The sequence below is a fragment of the Mus musculus genome, chromosome 1, assembly GCF_000001635.26.
Source record: "Mus musculus strain C57BL/6J chromosome 1, GRCm38.p6 C57BL/6J".
NCBI classification, from domain to species: domain Eukaryota; kingdom Metazoa; phylum Chordata; class Mammalia; order Rodentia; family Muridae; genus Mus; species Mus musculus.
The window spans coordinates 123,672,862-123,695,794 of record NC_000067.6 but is presented as its reverse complement, the minus strand read 5'-3'; the positions used below and the strand labels follow the sequence as shown (position 1 = coordinate 123,695,794).

At 37.8% G+C, this 22,933-nt stretch overlaps 1 protein-coding gene across 4 annotated transcripts in view; it reads left to right on the top strand.

Moving 5' to 3' along the window:
* Dpp10 (dipeptidylpeptidase 10) overlaps window positions 1–22,933 on the top strand; it is a 1,513,678-nt gene that overhangs the window by 1,150,021 nt on the left and 340,724 nt on the right. For all 4 annotated transcript variants that reach the window (XM_006529626.4, NM_199021.3, XM_006529627.4 and 1 more), the window contains exon 4: window positions 9,480–9,574. In XM_006529626.4, the coding sequence (XP_006529689.1) occupies window positions 9,480–9,574 (95 nt within the window). The remainder of the gene's footprint in view (window positions 1–9,479; window positions 9,575–22,933) is intronic.

Sequence of the window (22,933 nt, the reverse complement as noted above, 5' to 3'; positions counted from 1 at the left end):
GGTTCATCTGAGAGGAGAAGCTTTAATTTAGGAATTCAAGGCTGGTCTATGAGTATGTTTGTGATTGAAATTATTTGATAGTACCATCCATACCAGAATAGGCTAAATGACAATGAAGATAGCCTCCTCCAGACATTTTCACAAGTCAATCTGATCTAGACAATTCCTCAATTAAGAATCCTTTCTCAGGTGTTTCTAAGTTCTGTCAACTTGACAGTTCAAGTTAACTAAGACAGTGGGTGATAGCCAAATAGAAAATTTTACTGTAGGGGATAAAGATATTGACTGATGATATTCTTATCGCTTATGTTAGTGGCGTGCTTACGTTTACACTTTCCAAAGCTATTTTGTTATTGCTGTTTTCTTTGGAATCTTTCTCTGATAGTGGAAAACATAGGTTTTCCTAACATAGGTTAGACATAGAAATGAACAATGAGTGAATATTAAGGAGACTAAAGATAGTGCAAGATAGGGTAACTCAGGATCTACAACATGCCAATTCTATCGGATCTCAAAGTTCTAATCAGACTTGAAATTTTTTCTACCCTGAGAACTACAATGGAAACATAATTAATTCTTTGAAAGCAGAAATAAGATGATTGATGAAGTTTTCTGTTAATTGTTTCCTCACAGAAGCACCATGTTGAAGTTGCTAATGTACAATCAAATGTGATAAAACATTAAAACTCAAGGTCAAAACACCTACTCTTGGTATATCAAAAATAAACAAGATATTGAAGAAAACAAGAAGAAAAGAGTTGGCTACATCATCCATTTCTCTGCTTCAAGCTGCCAAGCTTGGAGAGAAATGCCTTTTGGTTGGAGAAGGAAGAAATAATTTAGTTCAACTATTACACTTGCAACCCAGTACAGTGTAAGCTGAGCACCTAAAATTATAAGGGTCAATTTCCACCCACATCATTCAGCAAGGCCTCATGTTCTAAAGATTCTGCAAACCTTTCAAACAGTGCTACTAACTGGAGACAATGTGGGCAAGCACACTAGTATGTACAGGAAATTTCACATTCTGATCACGACATGTGCATATGAAATTTGGAGACATGGATAGAGCTGAAGTAGCCACAGATTCAAAGCATTTGTGTCCAATCTATTGAGTTTAATATACAGTTGTTTGTAAATCTCCTCCAGAGTCAATCAGCATGGTGTCAGTACAATGATCACTCAGAGAAGAGTAGGTAGGAAAATGAAGGCAAGAGCTGAGCTTTGAAGGTATCCTCTGGGAAGATGGGACCTGCTTGAGGAAAGAATACTCGAGCAGGGCAAAAGCTCCAAAGCTGGAAACAAGTGCCTGAAATCCTTCTGCTTATCTTTGTCTCTCTCTGGAAAGTTGAGTTAGGGGCAACTGAAGATGAAGGAACACAAGTTGGAACTGGTAATTGTAACTTGACAGTGATGCTGGCAGTTTCCAATATCAGGAAAAACAGAAACTGGAAACTACAGGACGTCTGAAAACTAGCTTGGGCAACGGACACAGTGACATAGAAATCTGCTACATAAAGAAATCTGCTACATAAAGAAGTTTGTGTGGGCTAGTATTGAGCAACTGAAAAAGTTTGAGTTACAGGAAACTTAGAATAATAGATTTATTATACTTTCCAATTAAGGGAAATGTATTCATTTTGAAAGTATGACTGGTTGCAGAAATCAACTATATTTAAGAACCAGAGTAGAAAGCATTGATTTAGCAGAGGGGAAAACAATATTTTCTTTTTTTCAAAGCAAACATGCAAGACTTCCTCTTCTAAAAAGTTTGCAAGAACTCTTATATTTTTGGTTGTGAGCCTAGCCTTTAACTGCTGAGCCTTACTGGGATAAGAGACCCCTTGGTATTGCTAACTTTATATGCCCCAATACAGGGGAATGCAAGGGCCAAGAAGCAGGAGTGGGTGGGTAGGGGAGCAGGACTGAGGGAGGTTATAGGGAAATTTCGGGATAGCATTTGAAATATATTTAAAGAAAATAGCTAATAAATAAATAAATAAATAAATAAATAAATAAAGTTTGCAAGAAAAGAAGATTGTGGACTTAGGTAAAAAGATTGAGCTGTTTTTTTGTGGATGGGAGAGGGAGGGGGTCTTCTGAAATAGTGAGAAGATATAACACTGCTGTTAGGAGTGTTTTTCACTAGTTGGATGGGCTCCCTGTGGTGTTCCAATCATGAATGGCTCTGGATTCTTGATTGATCCTTGAGTTGCATAATTAAGGAATGAAATCTTAACTCAATATTTAATAAATCATTTGTGAAATAGTTTGACTTTTTCTGTGAAAACATTCTATTATTACATTCTATAATTTTTAGTTTTGATTTCCCAGTATATTGGTTCTGTGTTTTGTTTAACAATATAATGATACACAAAGTGTTTTTATAGATATAAAAATACACTATTTTACCCTAAGATCATGTTTGAATTCAATGCTTCAATAAACCTTGCAATTTCCATTCATGCTCTTATAACTTTTTTCAGTTTTTAAAGAATTGTTTATACAGAGTTAATATTATAATTCAATATTAAGCAAGAAAATTCTCTTCCCCAAACTAAATGCAAACTTGTATTTTTAGTAACTGATAAAACAAGCATCAACCAATGAGGTGATTTTATGCTAATCCACATAAAGTTTGGATTTCTTCAGATGTCGGCTTCTCATAAAACCACCATGATAACACATTAATGGATTGGGATTTATTACCTGATACTGTCTGTGAGAACATTTTAAAAATTGAAAGCATGTGGAAGCAGGTGATAGATATAGTTAGTTTCTACATTGCTGTGACCAACTGTCAAAAGCAACTTAAGGAAGAAAGTGGTTTATTTTGGTTCACAGATAAAGGGTGTAAGTCCATCATGCTTGTAGGAAGATATGATGGCAGTGGTGTAAGTCAACTGGTCCTGTTGTGTCCTCAGTCAGGAAACATGGAGAGATGAATGCTCATATTAAATAGGTTCTCTTCTTTTATTCTGTCCAGCTCATGCTAATCTAAAGTAGCCCTAATAGATACGATCAGAAATTTTTCTTTAAGATTATTCTAGATTGATTCAAGTTTATGATTCATTTAAATCATCACAATTACATCCCTGTCTATTTGACATTCACACATATAATTTTTAAAGCTAGTATATTTTATATTTTGTCTTCATAGATACAGAACTGATTCCATAATGCAAAATGCATTAAAAATTGCCATCGACTTTAATAGTCAAACATTGTATAAACTTCAAAGTAGAATTCTCTTCTGAGACTTAAGATAATCTCTTAACCCTGAGCTACAAAATCAAGAGTTAGGGAGGTTCAGTATGCAACAGCACAGGATAAATATATCTATTCCATAAGGGTATAATGAAGACAGGACAAGGAACAGTCAGACAAAGGCAAGAACCAAACCCAGCAGGGCCAACTCCAAATCCTCAAGACTCCTGATAGAATTCTCTGAGCAGCAAAGGACATAGGTAACCTCCTTAATATGGCTCTTCTGCCTTCATAATTCATGGCATCTCTCTGGGGCAAGCTCCCAACTTTCCTCCATTATCATGGTACTGCAGCCATCCTGGTGTCTACATTCCCTTGTAACTTCATAAGGTTCCCTGCCCACCAGTGCCTCATTTCAGAGAATCTCAATTTATAATCCATGACTGATTTCAGCAGACTTTTGGAAGTTCTATGTGTTTCTCCATGATCCCCTTAATCTTACATTTGTCATGTCTATAAGGCATTGATGGAGATGCTGCTGTGTTCTGTTGGCATGGTGACATGTAGCCTAGGCTCCATTAGACCAAATGGATTTCTGTCTGCTCAGGTGGCTATTTTGGAGAGAAGGCATTTCAGTTCGTCTTCTTTCAACTGTCTTTGCTTTCATCTATATGAGAATTTTTAACTGATAGGATCTTGATTTCAAGATACAATTCATATTATCTATGACTTTGAATTACCCCAGAATTCTTCTATAGTCAACATTTACTTTTTACAATATTTCTCTTTCTTCTATTCCATTATAGATATGAATAAAAAGCAGTGTGCTGTAGTCTAACACCACCTGACTATGATGATGTCTTAATATTTTTGTTTCCAAACAATTAGTGCATTTCTTTGAAATTTAGACACAGAATTTCTCAGAGCGGGAAGAATTTAACCAGAATTTAACCTTTGGCATTACAAGGAGGAATGGTTCTTAGCCTAGTTTCTCATACAGCTTTTCCCACCTTGGAAACTGCATTGACCAAGCCCCTGTTGTCCATATTTCTCTTGCAGTCTGGCTTTGCAAATTCCTACCAAGGTGACCTGTTAAGATTGGATTAAGTTAGCCTAGGCCTTTCCTAGATCAACTTTCAAATCTTTTACAACTTCTTCTTGAAAACCTTCTTTAAAGGGCCGTAGGTAATAGCATCACTTTGTTGCAGCTATATTCCTGCTCCTCGGGCCAGCTTTCTGTGTTAGTTACTTTTCTCATTGCTGTATTTCTCAGAATATCTAAAAAGAGCAGCTTACAGAATGGAGGGTCTGTTTCCCTCCATCATGGTGGTAAAGGTGTAGCAGTGGGAACTGAAGCTCTTCGGAACACCTGCTCAGAATGAAGATATGAGTTCACATGCTCTGCTAAAATTTAAGTGTTTATATAATCTTAAACCCACAGAATGTGGGTTTTCACAATTACAATTAACCTAACCTAGAAAATCCCTCTCTGCACATTATATCTAAAGTGATTGTAGATCCTGTCAACTTGACAAACAACATAAACCATTACAGGAATGATGTAAGTCTATTGGGGGACTGAAGTTTACACAGCTAGGGCCATTGTTTCAGTGTGAAAATTTGAATTTTTTGAGGTACATTTCATGCAGTTTTACAACTAAGTCATTTCCTAGGCCTGCTTGGCTATGCTTGCTTGGCTGGGATAAATATATATATGTTAGCACATAAAGATCAAAATTATGTGAAATGTCTGCTCCTAACATTAGGTTGAAGAGATACAAATTACTGGGTTCTATTTACCTGAATAACCTAAGACTCAATATACTAGTAAATATTATATTTTTAAAACTTTAGATATTTTACATTGGTATATGTTTCTGCAATATACATATGCAGTGCCATGAAAACCAGATCCTTTGGAGTTAAAGTTCCAGGTAATTGTGAATATCATGTGATTGTGGGAATTGAACCCCAGCCCTGTCAAAGAGGAAGGAGTACTTTTAAATGATAGTCATCTCTCCAGCTCCTGCTGTGTTGTTCTTTTTATTACTCAAATTATAGAATTTTAAAGAAACAAAAGAAAGAAAGAGAGAGAGAGAGAGAGAGAGAGAGAGAGAGAGAGAGAGAGAGAGAAAGAAAGAAAGAAAGAAAGAAAGAAAGAAAGAAAGAAAGAAAGAAAGAAAGAAAGAAAGAAAGAAAGAAAGAGGAAGGAGGGAGGAAAGGAAAGAAGGAAAGAAGGAAGGGAGGGAGGGAAGGAGTAAAGAAGGAAGGAACAAGGGAAGGAAGGAAAGAAGGAAGGAAGGAAGGAAGGAAGGAAGGAAGGAAGGAAGGAAGGAAGGAAGGAAGGAAGGAAGGAAGGGAGGGTTGGGTCTCAATGACAGCCATAGTTGTTTATCAGTGTTGAAGACTGCAAATGTAAGCCCTGAGGATTTTGGAGATAGACAGTGAGGCTTTCCCATCAAATATTTTCCTCTTAGAGAGCTGATTGAATTAAATATGTGTTTCAGATAATTGGCTTTTTGAATTCAGGCAGCTGAAAAGAAGGAAGTATTATGTAATCAGGGCACTGTAGTGGCATGTATAAAGCTGTGTTTTAAGAATACTTGAAGTACACCAAGTTTAATCTTCCCATGTTAAGGCACTTCACTCCTGGATGATTCACCCATAGTTCATTGCCCAATATCAAATTAGTTATAAGGCACATTACCATCACTTTGCTATAATGCTACTTATTAATCTAGCAAAAGAAACTCTGAAAGGAACAGGTTGGTCCCTGAGTGATTGTAAGTCATGCAGTATGTCAGGATCAATGTGGAAACTGGAAAACTAGATTAGAAAGAGTGGCTTGAAAAACAAAGAATATAGATTGATATTAGAGGGTTTTGTATTATTCCATGAGATCTTTGTTCCATACTGAGCAAAAGAGTTACACATGGGTTGAAAAGGGAAGGTTTTTCCTCTGATGAAATATAAAGACCAGGAGGAAAAAATTTAGGGCATGTCATGAAAAATTAATAGTATTCACGATTCTCAAGTCCAATTATCCAACAAAATTGACTTTAAAATAATCAGTGCTAAGTGTAGTCCTTATCTTCTTAAGCCTAATTTTTTCTACTTTGGTTCTAAGAGAAATAATGATTAATATTCCTACCTCAGTCCCTAATAAAAATATGTATTTTAGATTTTTGTCTATGGGAGTCCATGTAGCATGAATTACATTTTCTCATTCTATCATCAATTGACCAAGGACTGTTCATAAGAAGTACCATCTCAGCACTTGGGAGGCAGAGGCAGGCGGATTTCTGAGTTCGAGGCCAGCCTGGTCTACCAGGGCTATACAGAGAAACCCAGTCTCGAAAAACCAAAAAAAAAAGAAAACCAAAAAAAAGAAAAACAAGAAGAAGAAGAAGAAGAAGAAGAAGAAGAAGAAGAAGAAGAAGAAGAAGAAGAAGAAGAAGAAGAAGAAGAAGAAGAAGAAGAAGTACCATTTCATTGCTTCTCGGCCTTTTGGCTAAGATCAAGTGAAGAAGTTCCCTCTCAGTTGTGCTTTGTCTCTGGAACCATAGATGTCATCATGTTCAGCATTATGCTGTGTGATGGCTTTCTGAGAGATGAACCACTCTGAGGATATAGGACTGTATTTATCTCTGATGCAAAATATGTGCATTCAAGGGTATAGTAATAGCTATCAGTGCAGCTGATATATGTCTCTCTGTGGAGACATGCTTATTGAAGGAAAGACATGCTTATTGAAGGAAAGATAGTTCTTCTTACTAATCTATGGTGGTTTGCTCATAAAAATAAAGGAGTCCAGAGGAGATCTGTTAGGCAGAAAAATACTGACTGGGATGGAACTAAGTTTATTTAGTCAAGCTCATGGCTGTTGAGATCAGAAAAACTAGAGATTGCATCAGTGAGTAAGACCAAATAAGAAACACAGGTATCCTGACTGGCTTTTTACAGTTTGAGAAAGGAAGCAGAGAGGAGACTAAATAGGAAGTACCCCAGGTGCTTAGTCTAAATGTGAATATACTATTTGTGCTGAGGGATTATAATGTTGAGGCAAAATGAATGCCAAGACCAAGTTTATTGGTAGCTAATTGCAGACTTTAAGGAAAACTGCAGGGTGTTATATTGATTGATTGTTTATGTAGAAGGGGTAGGTGAGGTACCAGACTGTAGCTGGTACCATTCCCGAACCCATCACAAACCAATCTGAGGGAAGCAAGTCCATAACAGAAATCACCTCTTCTTGGCTCTATTTAGTTTTGAATCGAGTTTACAAAAATTAACCAACAAAATTTTAGACATTTTGAACCCTAAAAAGTTATTTCAAATAAAGACTATCTTCTTTTTTTAAATTAGATATTTTCTTTATTTACATTTCAAATGTTATCCCCTTTCCCAGTTTCCTCTCAGAAAATCCCCTTTCCTCTTCTCCCTCCCCCTGCTCCCCAACCCACCCACTCCTGCTTCCTGGCCCAGGCATTCCCCTATACTGGGGCATCCAGCCTTCACAGGACCAAGGGTCTCTCCTCCCATTGATGACCGACTAGGTCATCCTCAGCTACATATGCAGCTAGAGCCATGAGTCTCTCAGTGTGTTTTCTTTGATTGGTGATTTAGTCCCAGGGAGCTCTGGGGTTACTGGTTAGTTCATATTGTTGTTACTCCTATGGGGCTGCAAACCCCTTCAGCTCCTTGGGTACTTTCTCTAGCTCTTTCATTGGGGACCCTGTGCTCTGTCTAATAGATGGCTGTGAGCATCCACTTATATATTTGTCAGGCATTGGCAGAGCCTCTCAGGAGACAGCCATATCATTCTCCTGTCCACAAGCTCTTGTTGGCATCTGCAATAGTGTCTGGGTTTGGTGGTTATTTATGGAATGGATCCCCAGGTGGGACAGTTTCTGGATGGTCATGTCTTCAGTCTCTGCTCCAAACATTGTCTCTTAACTCCTTCCTTGGGTATTTTGTTCCCCCCTTCTAAGAAGGATCGAAATGTCCACACTTTGGTCTTCCTTATTCTTGAGTTTCATATGTTTTGCAAATTGTACCTTGTGTATTCTGAGCTTCAGGGCTAATATCCATTTATCAGTGAGTGCAGATCATGTGTGTTCTTTTGTGATTGTATTACTTCACTAGGATGATATCCTCCAGATCCATCCATTTGTCTAAGAATTTCAAGAATTCATTGTTTTTAATAACTGAGTAATACTCCATTGCGAAAATGTACCACATTTTCTGTATGCTTTCCTCTGTTGAGGGACATCTGGGTTCTTTCCAGCTTCTGGCTATTATAAATAAGGCTGTGATGACCATAGTGGAACATGTGTCCTTATTACAAGTTTGAGCATCTTCTGGGTATATGTGCAGGAGTGGTATTGCTGGATCTTCCAGTAGAACTATGTCCAATTTTCTGAGGAACTGCCAGACTGATTTCCAGAGTGGTTGTACCAAATTGCAGCCCCACGAGCAATGGAGGAGTGTTCCTCTTTCTCCACATCCTCACCAGCATCTGGCTCAGTGGTGAAGAGCAATGCCTACTTTTCCAGAGGTCCTGAGTTCAATTCCCAACGACCACATGGTGGCTCACAACCATCTCTAATGAGGTCTCGTGACCTCTTCTGGCCTACAGGCATACATGCAGGCAGAAACCTGTATACATAATAAATAAATTTAAAAAAAAGATCATCTTCTAAAGATGTCAAGGTGGATTGGTTGGTGTGATAACAGCTTTGGTGATTTTGGTCTGTGGTCATCCAAAACTTGTCAAACACCAGAGAAGGAAATCTCTGACCCAATAAAGAAACAGTTGACATAGGGCTAGAAAGGGGTCCAAGTCTGCAGGAAGGTAGTTCTCTATGGGATAATGTAGACTTGTGAAGTTACAGTAAATTGGTAGCTCTTATAGTTTAAACATTGGATTGTAGATAAAAAAGAAGAACGGTTTCCTTGGAAGCTGTAGGGTGTTCTTTCAGTCTCTTTTTCTTTTCAAACGGGTGGCATATTGCCTATATTTTAATTAATTTCCATTTGTGAAGCCATGAAAATGAGAAGCCCTCTCAGTAACCCTATGTTCAATGCACAATGAAGCATGTGTTAGGCAAATTTCCTGATATTTCCAGAAGATTAATATGAGCCAAGTGCAGAAATCTGCTTGGGTTATTGAAGGCTGACGACGATGTGTGCTTATAATGCATGTTTTCTCCCTTACAAATATGAAACTCTGTTGATGCACTTTTCAATTATGATTACCTTTGTTTTTGCAGATACAGTCGTGGTATATAAAACCAACAATGGACACGTCATGAAACTGAATACAGAATCAAATGCTTCCACATTGTTATTGGACAACTCAACTTTTGTAAGTGATGAATAATTACCTGTATGATGTATTCCACTGCTCATCAGCAATGACTCTCGTGGTACTTAGTATCTGTAACACTGCTCTAGTACCTTTACCCCATTTAATAGAGAAAACTGAGACTCAGATATCATACTATATTGAGAAATTACTCTTCTTTTTTTTTTTCCATTTTTTATTAGGTATTTAACTCATTTACATTTCCAATGCTATACCAAAAGTCCCCCATATCCACCCACCCCCACTCCCCTGCCCACCCACTCCCCCTTTTTGGCCCTGGTATTCCCCTGTACTGGGGCATATAAAGTTTGCAAGTCCAATGGGCCTCTCTTTCCAGTGATGGCCGACTAGGCCATCTTTTGATATATATGCAGCTAGAGTCAAGAGCTCTGGGGTACTGGTTAGCTCATAATGTTGTTCCACCTATAGGGTTGCAGATCCCTTTAGCTCCTTGGCTACTTTCTCTAGCTCCTCCATTGGGAGCCCTATGATCCATCCATTAGCTGACTGTGAGCATCCACTTCTGTGTTTGCTGGGCCCCGGCATAGTCTCACAAGAGACAGCTACATCTGCGTCCTTTCAATAAAATCTTGCTAGTGTATGCAATGGTGTCAGCGTTTGGATGCTGATTATGGGGTGGATCCCTGGCTATGGCAGTCTCTACATGGTCCATCCTTTCATCTCAGCTCCAAACTCCGTCTCTGTAACTCCTTCCATGGGTGTTTTGTTCCCAAATCTAAGGAGGGGCATAGTGTCCACACTTCAGTCTTCATTCTCCTTGAGTTTCATGTGTTTAGCAAATTATATCTTATATCTTGGGTATCCTAGGTTTGGGGCTAATATCCACTGAGAAATTACTCTTCTAACTGGTTCCATTGTCACCATTAATAGGTATTTTCAGTTTGTTCCATGGCAATGCTGAATTTCCCCAGAACATCTGTTGTAGAGGTGTCATTTGTTGTCCAAAGTTTGCTATTGCTATCTTAGTCAGGGATAACTGACAATGGCTCTGTGGCTTATCACTGGGCTTTTCATTCCATTTAGCTTTGGTATGTATTATTTTTTTTTTTCTGTCAGTGCCACGTTGGTTTGGTTACAGCTCTATGATAATTTGAGAGCCTGTAGCATTTTCCTTACTGTTTAAGATTGCCAGGATATTGCTGATCATTGTGTTCATGTGAACATTAGGTTCACATTTTCTTCTAGGTTTTTGAAGAATTCTTTGGGCTTTCTATGCTGATTGCATTTAATCTGTAAATTGGTTTCAGTAACAAATCCATTTTTTTAGTATTAATCCTGACAATCAGTGATCACTGGAGATTTGTCCATCTTTAGTGTTTTTAACCCACTGTTAAAACAATTGCACCATCTGTCTCTGTCTGTCTGTCTGTCTGTCTGTCTGTCTGTCTGTCTGTCTGTCTGTTTCTGCCTGTCGTCCTTTCTCTCTCTGTCTCTTTCTCTCTCTATCTCTTTTTCTCTCTCTTTGTTGTGCATGTGTCTGTGAGTGTGTGCGTGCCTCTGTGTGTGTGTGTGTGTGTGTGTGTGTGTGTGTGTGTGTGTGTATGTGTGTGTGTGTGTGTGCGTGTGTGGTGCATGTGTGTGTTGGCCAGAGGTGGACACCAGATGTCTTCATCCTCAATTGTTTTCCACTTTATATTTGAGATGAGTTCCCTTCACTGGACCTGGAGTTCACCAGTTTGCTATCCTGGCTTACCAGCAAGCCCCAGGAATCATTCTGTTTCTGTCTAGGCCTGGAATTACATTGCATTGTTACATACAGCTTTTCAGATGGATATTAGGAATGTAAAATCATGTTCTCATGTTTGTCTGGCAAACACTTCCCAACCAGGCAATCTCCCATGTTAAAAGTGTTCATCAGATCTAAGAATTTTCTGGCTTAGTCATTAAGGCCCTTTAGGTATAGGGTTATGCTGCTTGCAAACAGGATGCTTTTACTTCTTTCATTCTTATTAGTTCTGCTTTTATTCCTATGCTGTTTCTGTTTTAGTCCACTTTTTGAGCATCACATCAAGCAAGACTGTAGAAGATAGATAGCTTTGTTTTCTTTCTGGTTTTAGAGGAAATGCTTTCAGCTTCCCTATTTGGCATAAGTTTGGGGATAGTGATATATACTACATTTTTATATTGAAGGACATTTCTTTTAGTCATAATTTGTTCAGGGATGTGTTATCATGAAGCAATGTTTAACTTTTTCAAAGCTTTATCTACAGGAGATGATCCTATGACTCTGTTTCTTACATGTTGTATTTCAGCTATTCATTAGTGTGTGCTGAACTAATTTTAAAACCTTAGAATAAAAGTTACTTGGTCATGGTGTTTTGTTCTGGTTTTCTGTCTGTTGCTGTGAAAAAAACAACAACAACAACAACAACAACAAAGCCTCAAAAACACAACAAACAAAAAACAGGACCTAACTAAAGCAACTTAAAGAAGGAAGGAATTTAGTCTCCTTAATGCTCTTGGTCACAGTCCATTAAGGATAGAAGCTAAGGAAAGAACTCAAGCAAGAACTGAGGGCAAGCCTGTTTGCTACTGCATATGCCATTGACTAAGGAATTCACTTTATAGCCAAAGAAGTGAAGCAAGAACAATAGAGGATGCTGCTGGCTGGAAGTCAGACTTGTGTTCAGCTAGCTTTCACATATATACTCTATGACCATTGGCCTATGGAGTGGTGCTGCCTAGAGTAGCCTGGGACCCTCCACATATCAATTAACAACCATGACAGTCTTCCACAGCCTGGCCCACATGCCAGTTTGATATAGGTAATTCTTCAATTCAGGCTTTTCCTTCAGATATCTCTAGGGTATGAAAGTTGGCCTAACCAGGAAATGTATGATTTTTGTAATGCATTTGTGTGTTCTTTTGCAAGTGTTTTATTGAGAAAAATTTACCTACATTTATCTGGGAAATTGGTCTATATTTCTATGTTGCATTTTATCTGGTTTTATACAATTTTGTCTTTGTAGTATGAGTTTGGTAATGGTCTGTCTCTGTATTTTATGATACAATTTTAGAGTCAGGTCTTAAAGCTTTGTTGGAATTCTGAAATAAACATTTTTTCCTTATTTATACTAAAATCACATTGCATGCTATGAATATATTTATAACTGTTGGTGTATGTGTTGGTTTAATCAATTTTACATATCTTCAAGTCACTAGGGAACAGGGTACCTCAATAGAAGAATTAACACTGCCAGCTTGACCTTGGTGGCATTTTATTGCTGGCTAATGTGGAAGGACCAGTGTGTTGTGGGTAGTACTGAGCTATATAGTAAAGGAAGCTCAGTGGTTAAGAGCACTGGTTATTCTCCTAGAGGAACTGGGTTTGATTTCCATCATCCACATCATGGCACCCATCTGTCCATAACTTCAGTTCCAGGGGATCTGATGTTATTTTCTGCCCCTAATGATGTGTACTAGATTCATTTAATGGGCCTAGATGCACACAGAAAACACCTATACACTTCCTATCTATCTATCTATCTATCTATCTATCTATCTATCTATCTATCTATCATCTATCTATGTATCTATCTATCTATCTATCTCTATAGCTGTATCTGTATCTGTATCTTACTTATAAAAGTTGAGCAACTATGGAAAGGAAGCTACTAATTAACCAATCATTATTAAATTGTGTGTGTGTGTGTGTGTGTGTGTGTGTGTGTGTGTGTGTAAATAATTGAATGACTTGGCAACCTGCCAAAAGTATAATGACCTGAGTTCCATCCCCTCTGGGACACACAGGTTGAAGGAGAGTATTAATTCCTGCAGGTTGTCCTCTGACCTGTACACACCAATGAACGCACAAAAATACATCCACAAAAGTAATAAAATTGTTTTATTAATTAAGAGAAAATAATGACAGTTTTGTTTAAATGGTAATAAACCAACACCTACTTATCTAGAAATAATTGTTGTGGATGTCATACTTCATAATACTTAAGAGAGAAAAATAGGTAAGACTGATTGCCATTATGCAATTACCTAAGACTCTCTAAGGGAATAAACCTCCTTTGAAGAGATAGTATGAACTTTCATAAAGGACTGTAGAAAGCAACATAGAACAGCCTCTAGTATTCTCTCTTTAGGTGAAGGACCACTTTGTGGTCCTCAGATACATGAGAGATAGACAAGAATCACTGCTTGATCACCTAATAGTGGAAAACAAGTCCTCCATAAGATGATAAGACAGGAAAAAGGTTCTTTTATTCTTGAGAAGAGTTTTTCCTGTCCCAGGTTTTTTGTTATTCCAGATGAATTTGGACATTGCCCTTTCTAACTCATTGAAGAATTGAGTTGGAATTTTGATGGGGATTGCATTGAATCTGTAGATTGCTTTTGGCAAGATAGCCATTTTTACTATATTGATCCTGCCAATCCATGAGCATGGGAGATCTTTCCATCTTCTGAGATCTTTGATTTTTTTCTTCAGAGACTTGAAGTTCTTATAATACAGATCTTTCACTTCCTTAGATAGAGTCATTCTAAGCTTTTTTATATTATTTGTGACTATTGAGAAGGGTGTTGTTTTCCTAATTTCTTTCTCAGCCTGTTTATCCTTTGTGTAGAGAAAGGCTATTGACTTGTTTGAGTTAATTTTATATCCAACTACTTCACTGAAGCTGTTTATCAGGTTTAGAAGTTCTCTGATGGAATTTTTAGGGTCACTTATATATACTATCATATCATCTGCAAAAAGTGATATTTTGACTTCTTTCTTTCCAATTTGTATCCCCTTGATCTCCTTTTGTTGTAGAATTGCTCTGACTAAGTAAAATGTTGAATAGGCAGGGAGAAAGTGGACAGCTTTGTCTAGTCCCTGATTTTAGTGGGAATGCTTCCAGCTTCTCACCATTTGTTTGATGTTAGCTACTGGTTTGCTGTAGATTGCTTTTATCATATTTAGGTATGGGCCTTGAATTCCTGATCTTTCCAAGACTTTTATCATGAATGGGTGTTGGAATTTGTCAAATGCTTTCTCAGCATCTAACAAGATGATCATGTGGTTTTTATCTTTGAGTTTGTTTATATAGTGGATAACATTGATGGATTTCCATATATTAAACCATCCCTGCATCCCTGTAATGAAACCTACTTCATCAGGATGGATGATTGTTTTGATGTGTTCTTGGGTTCGGTTAGTGAGATCGGTTAGTGAGAATTTTATTGAGGATTTTTGCATCGATATTCATAAGGTAAATTGGTCTGAAGTCCTTTATCCTTGTTGGGTATTTCTGTGGTTTATGTATCAGAGTAATTGTGGCTTTATAGAATGAGTTGGGTAGAGTACCTTCTGCTTCTATTTTGTGGAATAGTTTGTGCAGAACTGGAATTAGATCTTCTTTGAAGGTCTGGTAGAACTCTGCACTAAACCCATCTGGTCCTAAGCTTTTTTTTTTTTTTTTTTTTTTTTTTTTTTCTGGGGGGGATTATTAATGACTGCTTCTATTTCTTAAGGGGATATAGGACTGTTTAGATCATTAACCTGTTCTTGATTTAACTTTGATACCTGGTATGTGTCTAGAAATTGATCCATTACATCAATGTTTTCTAGTTTTGTTGAATATAGCCTTTTGTAGAAGGATCTGATGGTATTTTGGATTTCTTCAGGATCTGTTGTTATGTCTCCCTTTTCATTTATGATTTTGTTAATTAGGATGCTGTCCCTGTGCTCTCTAGTGAGTCTAGCTAAGGATTTATCTATCATGCCTGACCTAAAGCTGTACTACAGAGCAATTGTGATAAAAATTGTGTGGTAGTGGTATAGTGACAGACAAGTAGAACAATGGAATAGAATTGTAGACCCAGAAATGAACCCACACACCTACGGTCACTTGATCTTTGACAAGGTAGCTAAAACCATCCAGTGGAAAAAAGACAGCATTTTCAACAATTGGTACTGACACAACTGGCAGTTAACATGTAGAAGAATGCAAATTGATTCATTCCTATCTCCTTGTACTAAGGTCAAATCTAAGTGGATGAAGGAACTCCACATAAAACCAGAGACAGTGAAACTTATAGAGGAGAAAGTGGGGAAAAGCCTCGAAGATATGGGCACAGGGGAAAAATTCCTGAATAGAACAGCAATGTCTTGTGCTGTAAGACTGAGAATCAACAAATGGGACCTCATAAAATTGCAAAGCTTCTGTAAGGCAAAAGACACTCTCAATAAGACAAAAAGGCCACCAACAGATTGGGAAGGGATCTTTACCTATCCTAAATCAGATAGGGGACTAATATCCAATATATATATATATATAAAGAACTCAAGAAGGTGGACTCCAGAAAATCAAATTGCCCCATTAAATAAGTGGCTCAGGGCTAAACAAAGAATTCTCACCTGAGGAATACTGAATGGCTGAGAAGCACCCAAAAAATGTTAAGCATCCTTAATCATCAGGGAAATGCAAATCAAAACAACCCTGGCATTCCACCTCACACCAGTCAGTGTGGCTAAGATAAAAAATTCAGGTGACAGCAGATGGAACACCCCTCCATTGTTGGTGGGATTGCAAGCTTGTACAACCACTCTGGAAATCACTCTGGTGGTCCTCAGAAAATTGGACATAGTACTACCAGTGAATCCTGCAATACCTTTCCTGGGCATATATCCAGAAGATGTTCCAACTGGTCAGAAGGACACATGCCCCACTATGTCCATAGCAGCCTTATTTGTAATAGCCAGAAGCTGGAAAGTACCCAGATGCCCCTCAACAGAGGAATGGATACAGAAAATGTGGTACAATTTTACAATGGAGTACTACTCAGCTATTAAAAAGAATGAATTTATGAAATTCCTAGGCAAGTGGATGGATCTGGAGGGCATCATCCTGAGTGAGATCACCCAATCACAAAAGAACTCACATGATATGTACTCACTGATAAGTGGATATTAGCCCAGAAACTTAGGATACCCAAGATATAAGATTCAATTTGCTAAGCACATGAAACTCAAGAAGAACGAAGACCAAAGTGTGGACACTTTGCCCCTTCTTAGAATTGGGAACAAAACACCCATGTAAGAAGTTACAGAGACAAAGTTTGCAGCTGAGACAAAAGTATGGACCATCTAGAGACTGCCATATCCGGGGATCCATCCCATAATCTGCCTCCAAATGCTGACACCATTGCATACACTAGCAAGATTTTGCTGAAAGGACCCAGATAGAGCTGTCTCTTGTTAGACTATGCCAGGGCCTAGCAAACACAGAAGTGGATGCTCACAGTCAGCTAATGGATGGATCACAGGGCTCCCAATGGAGGAGCTAGAGAAAGTACCCAAGGAGCTAAAGGGAACTGCAACCCTATAGGTGGAACAACAATATTAACTAACCAGTACCCCCTGAGCTTTTTTTCTCTAGCTGCATATGTAGCAGAAGATGACCTATTTGGCCATCACTGGAAAGAGAGGCCCATTTGTTGTGCAAACTTTATATGCCTCAGTACAGGGGAACAACAAGGCCAAGAAGTGGGAGTGGGTCGGTAGGGGAATTGGGGTGAGAGGGTGTGGGGGACTTTTGGTATAGCACTGGAAATGTAAATGAAGAAAATTCCTAATTAAAAAAAGAAAAGACAGGAAAAAAGGAAGGGAGGTTTGGGCATAATAAGCGTATCATCATGAAGTCCAAACTGAAATCAATTTGGTTGTTTTTTTGCAGCATTTTTTTAGGAAGCAAAAAATCATATGCATTTTCATTGTTTGCTTTACCTGTAGGTAACCTTTGTAAGCAAATTGTTGTCACCCAGTCAAATCATTCAGATTAGGTTTAGAGCCCCAGTATGGGAATTACTTTGTCTGTGACTGATTCCTTCCAGTCGCAGCCTACTTCAGATAAATGCTATATTTATTTTTATCAGAAATTGTTTTTGTTTCCTTTAGAATTTATTCCACGCTTTTTTTTCAGCTTTCTTGACATAGCAAGAAAAATAATTCATTCCATCCCATCATCCATCATTCCTATTGTTTTTGTTGTTAAAACATTATTTCTGTCTCACCTCATTAATATAGCCTTCATGTGCTAATTAATGCAATCTATCTAGGCTTATGTATTTATGTTTTAAATATTTCTTTGATGTCTTCTTGTAGTTTTTTTCTCTGTAACCTATAACTTTTAACAGAGCCACATTTAATAAATATTCTAATTAATATTCTCATGTGATGTATTGGCCCCCTAAATTCATTTACAAAACAGTGCAGTTATGCAGGTTACAAGTCTCAGAGTAAAGGTTAGGAGATAAGATTGTGTTCACCCAGTTACCCACAATTTGAGATGAAAAAATGTCAATAGAAATCTATATCCTTCCCACTCAAATATAGTATTATTAAGGACAATTGGGTTTTAAAGTTCAAATTAGTTTAATATTTTGATTTAGCAACTCTAAGTCATGGTATTAAAAATAATTTATCAGAATTAAGAGGTAGTTCCTTTGCATAATGAGAGTTATTTTACTTATAGCTATAATCATTCATGATAATAATTGTAACTGAAAATCTCTTGATAAATTCATAGAAAATCAATTGAGAACCTTTATTGATAAAAATTGTCAAGTATATAGCACAATACTCTAAATCTTTGAAAACATGGTATATCAAAAAATGTCAATTTACATGTTTGTTAAAAATGTATTTTATTTTTATTCTTGTGTCTGTGTGTATGCCATGAGTGTTTACTGTCCATGGAAGTCTGAAGAGTGTATTGGATCCCAGATCTACAGTGAAAGGTGATTGTGAGCTGCTTGATGTGGCTAGGAACTAAACTTAAGTCCTCCACAAGAAAAGCAGGCCCATATCAACACTGTCCTTAGCTCCTCATTTCTTTCTTAAGATCATTTGATGCCATTTTTCATTCATTTCAAGCATATTTTAAATATATTAACTGATTATTTTAAGATGTGTAATCATGGGTTAAAGACTCTAAATAAGAATAATATTGATGTAACTGTCAAAAAATATGATTTTCATGAAACATTTTTCCATGAAAAAATGTCCTACTGTATACTTTGTGATTTGAGATAGGTGAATGGAATTCTAAGGTTGGAGACCCAAAAAAGCTTACCAATCTTCAAATATGAGAATGTAAAAGAATTGATTTAGCTCCAATGCTGTTGCTAACAAGTATAAGCATTTGAAATATTATTTCTAGATCCAGAACTAATTCAGATAGAAGAGGGTGCAGAGCAACATTGCAAGCATCCTCTATGTGTCAGCTGTGATCCTCTTATGATTGATAGTGTGAGGATTGGCAGTCATCTTGAATAACAGTCATACAGTATTCTGCCAATTCACTTTCCAAAATTAAAAAAAAAAGGGGGGGAGAGACTACATATTCAAGTTTCATGTAGCTAAATATTAAGACCTATTTTAATAAAGAAATCTTAGGTACTAATACAGACATTAATAAGCAAGAAATAAGAATGTATACACTTCAACCTGTCGAAATATATGTTAAAGGGGCTAGAGAGAAGGTTCAGTTGGTTACAGCATTTGCTTCTCTTCCAGAGGACCCAGTTTCGTTCCCAGCACACTTACCCAGTAGTTCAAAACTCTCTGCAACTCTACCTGCAGAGTATCCAACACCCCTGGCCTCTGTTAACACCAGTGCTTATGTATAAATACTCATATGCACACACACATAATTAATATAATTTAAAAATCAAAATGCATGTTTAAATAAACCCTCTAAAATTAGTCTGAGTCAGAAATAATTTTCTGTGGTGAAAAAGAATGTATTCCAAGACAATTGTAGCTAGACAGATTTGGTCCAACTGTCTATTGACTGCTACAAAAATAGTAACATGGACTAAATGCCATGAGGGTATGTCTTTGTTCTGTGTATAAACAGCATCAGTCCACATTAAGACTCTTGACTTGTTAACTTTCATAGTGGTTATGATTTTCTTTATTGTTTTCCTTGCTGTGCCACCATGAAAACAAAATGAATTATGGTACAGTATTCAAAATTACAAACATCAAAGCAAAAAAAATTGGTGGAAATTTTATTTCTCTTTTTACACATTTACTAGGGCACATAGTAATTTTAAATTTTCATTTAAAAAATGTGAGAAGATACTACAGTGGTAGCCATGTGTTTTATGGACTGTGTTGCAGTCGGGTGTGCATTATCCGTAGAGGTTTCTCTGAGAAGAGACTGGGGTTAAAGTAGCTCCAGAAATTCCACCCTCAATTATAACTAAGAATAATCTAGAGACTAAATTATCCTAAGGTATCACTCATAGGGACAAAACAGGAATATTGTCAAAGACTGGTAAGATGCATCGGCTCCCACTTCCAGCACTTGCTGTTGTATAGGTCTTCCTTTGGTCCGTTTGAGGCCAAAAATCTATCAGGTAAGAGCTGGAAGATAACATGAGGCAGAATCTGCCACTGCTTTGCACTTTGGCCTCCTGAGAGACCTGCATTCTGTGATATAGCCACAGCCAGTCAGTCTATTTGGAGCAGTTGATGTTGGAGTTATAAACATCTCTGACCATCTGATGGCTGGTTCAGACTTGCATTTAACTTCTGAATAATTTCACATATGGCTAACTCCCAGTCATGGAGAGCTAATTAAAACTTTTAAAGAGTGTTCATCAGAGAAAGTTTTAGACAGGAAAGCAAGTTTTTAGTTCTATTGCATAGTTGGGTGGCCACAGTTAATGATAATGTAAATTCTGGAATCATGGATAATACATTTCAAATGCCTTACCACTAAAACTAACAGATAAGGTTGGTAAAAATTATGTTAAATTTCTTAATATAGCCATTGCTCAATGTCCATGTATAACAAAACATGACATTGTACCCTGTAAGTAGTTATGCATATAATATACATTTGTGATCCCTCTGCTGAGGTAATAGTAATATATGAACATGATCACTTGCACCTGTAAACCAGGACTCAAGACCCTGAGACAGGAAGATTAAAATAAGGTCAAGATTAACTGGAGATACAGAGTGAGATCCTATTTCAGAAATAAAAACTAAAAAATAATGATTTTAATACAATAAAATTAAAAGCTTAATTTAAATATGCAGCCACACATCCAATCTTGTATTCATTTATGGTGATTAAGCAAGCAAAATACATTTTCAGGAGACAATTGAGGATTCTGCAGCTGGTGATGCAACCTCTCCTTCCCTTTCCGCCTTTGGTAATGTTTAGCTTCTGCAGTTCGAGATGCATAACCCTGGTGGGGTGGGGGTAGGGGTAGGGTGGGGTCTGAAGTCTCCAAGTGAATGTTCGATAGAAGACAGGCATTTTGATAGCACAGTGGAAGCACAGTAAATTAATATTGAATCATATGTCTTGGGAGGCATATGAGTTCAAGGATGTTCTGGGTTTTGTCAAGCATAGATTGATAATAGCAGTCCATCACACTGTTACAAACTTTCTCAGATCCCACTGCTGTTTGCCAAAAAATTGAAGCTTAGAAAAAGAAACATCCTAACCCTACACCGTTGCTGTGGTCAAGAGGTCCTTGCTGACAGGAACCTGGTGTGGCTGCTCCGTGGGAGGTCTGTGCAGCAAATGACCAGTGCAGATAATGGACGCATGGAGCCAAGGATCAGACTGAGCTGAGAGACCCCGCGGGAGAGCTGGCAGAAGGACTAGAGGAGCAGAGGGGGATTGCCATATTCCCATAGGAAGAACAAGATCTCCTGGCGGGACCACCCTGTGCTCCCAGAAACTAGACCATCAACCAAGGAGTGTACAGGGAGGGATCTATGACTTCAGAAACACTTGTAGCAGAGGATGGCCTTGCCTGACAGCAATGGGAGGGGAGGCCCTTGGTCCTGTGGAGGTTTGATGCCCAAGCTTAGGAGATCCTGGAACGGTGGGATGGGTGGGTTGGAAAGCACTCACAAACAGGCCAATGGGAGGAAGGAGAGGGTGGATGTGGGATGGGGGCATGGTGGAGGGGTAGCTGAGATGTGGGATATCATTTGAGATGTAAACAAATGGAATGAAGAATTGAAAAAAAAAGTTGGGAGAGAATTATTTCTATAAAGCAAGTTAGCAGGGAAAGCCAGGTTTCCAGCTGACCAGAAAAGAAAACAAAAAGATGGAAATGTAGACGGAAGTAGTGACTACAGTTTAGAAGCATTTCATCACGATTAATTTACAGAGCAACTCTTTCAGAGAAGGGACAAGGATGCTGAGTTCTTTCCTCAGCAGGCAGGATCTTTGCCTGAGGAAGCTGAAAGCCAACAAGAGAGGATGTTGACAGTCCCGTGGACACTCAATGTAGACCTGTGGTATGTGAGGAGCGTGCTGCTGGGCCCAGTGATGCCACTGAGGGTTCCCAGGACAGGCATGACACGAAGCGTCTCCAAACTAAGAGTCATGATTTGGAGAGAAATTGCTCAAGGGCTTTAGCCTAATTTCATCATGCTGCCTAACAGGTAGGGAAATAACCTGTTCAAATTAATCAGGAAGCTATTGAAAAGTAGCAGAAAGGGGTTAGTATTGCATAGTTTGTACAGCTAGCTCTCCTGATAGGGAGGAACAAACACACCAAGGGGAAAAAAAATCATCTTATAATAAAAAAAAAAAAAAAAGAAAAGAATGGAAGAGAACAAGAAAAAGAGACATCTAGAGTAGTCTCGAGAGTAAGGGGAAAATGCTTTGACTCCTGATCCAGTATTACCTCTTACATCAGTATCTCTTTCAAAATTATTTTTAATAATTTATAAAATACAAAAGATACAATTTATAAAATACATATATACTTTCTATGGCAAATTCCCTCTTTGAAGAGTTTATAGTTTAAGGATTTAATTTTTAAACCTTAGATTTCATTTCATGTGTGTGTGTGTGTGTGTGTGTGTGTGTGTGTGAGTGTGTGTGTGTGTGTGTGAGTGTGTATGTGTGTGAGTGTGAGTGTGTGAGTGTGTGTGTGTGTGAGTGTGTGTGTGTGTGTGTGTGAGTGTGTGTGTGTGTGAGTGTGTGTGTGTGAATGTGTGTGTGTGTGTGTGTGTGTGTGTGAGTGTGTGTGTGTGTGTGTGTGTGTGTGTGTGTGTGAGTGTGTGTGTTTAGCCCACATGAATGTCTTTAATAATAGGAGGTTGTTAACCACCATGATGGTACTGGAAACTCAACCTAGGTTATCAGGAAGAGAAAGCAGTACTCTTAGTACTGAGCCATCTCTCCCTCATCCAAGGAAATGACTCTTTACTGTGTTCTGTTTGGTTCTTTTTGTTTGTTTGTTTGTTTTGGCAAAACCAATAAATTCCCACATTTTTTAAAAATTAGAAAATGTTGTTACATTAAATATATTTTCATATATAAAATAATACATATATGTATATTTTAAAATTATATATATATA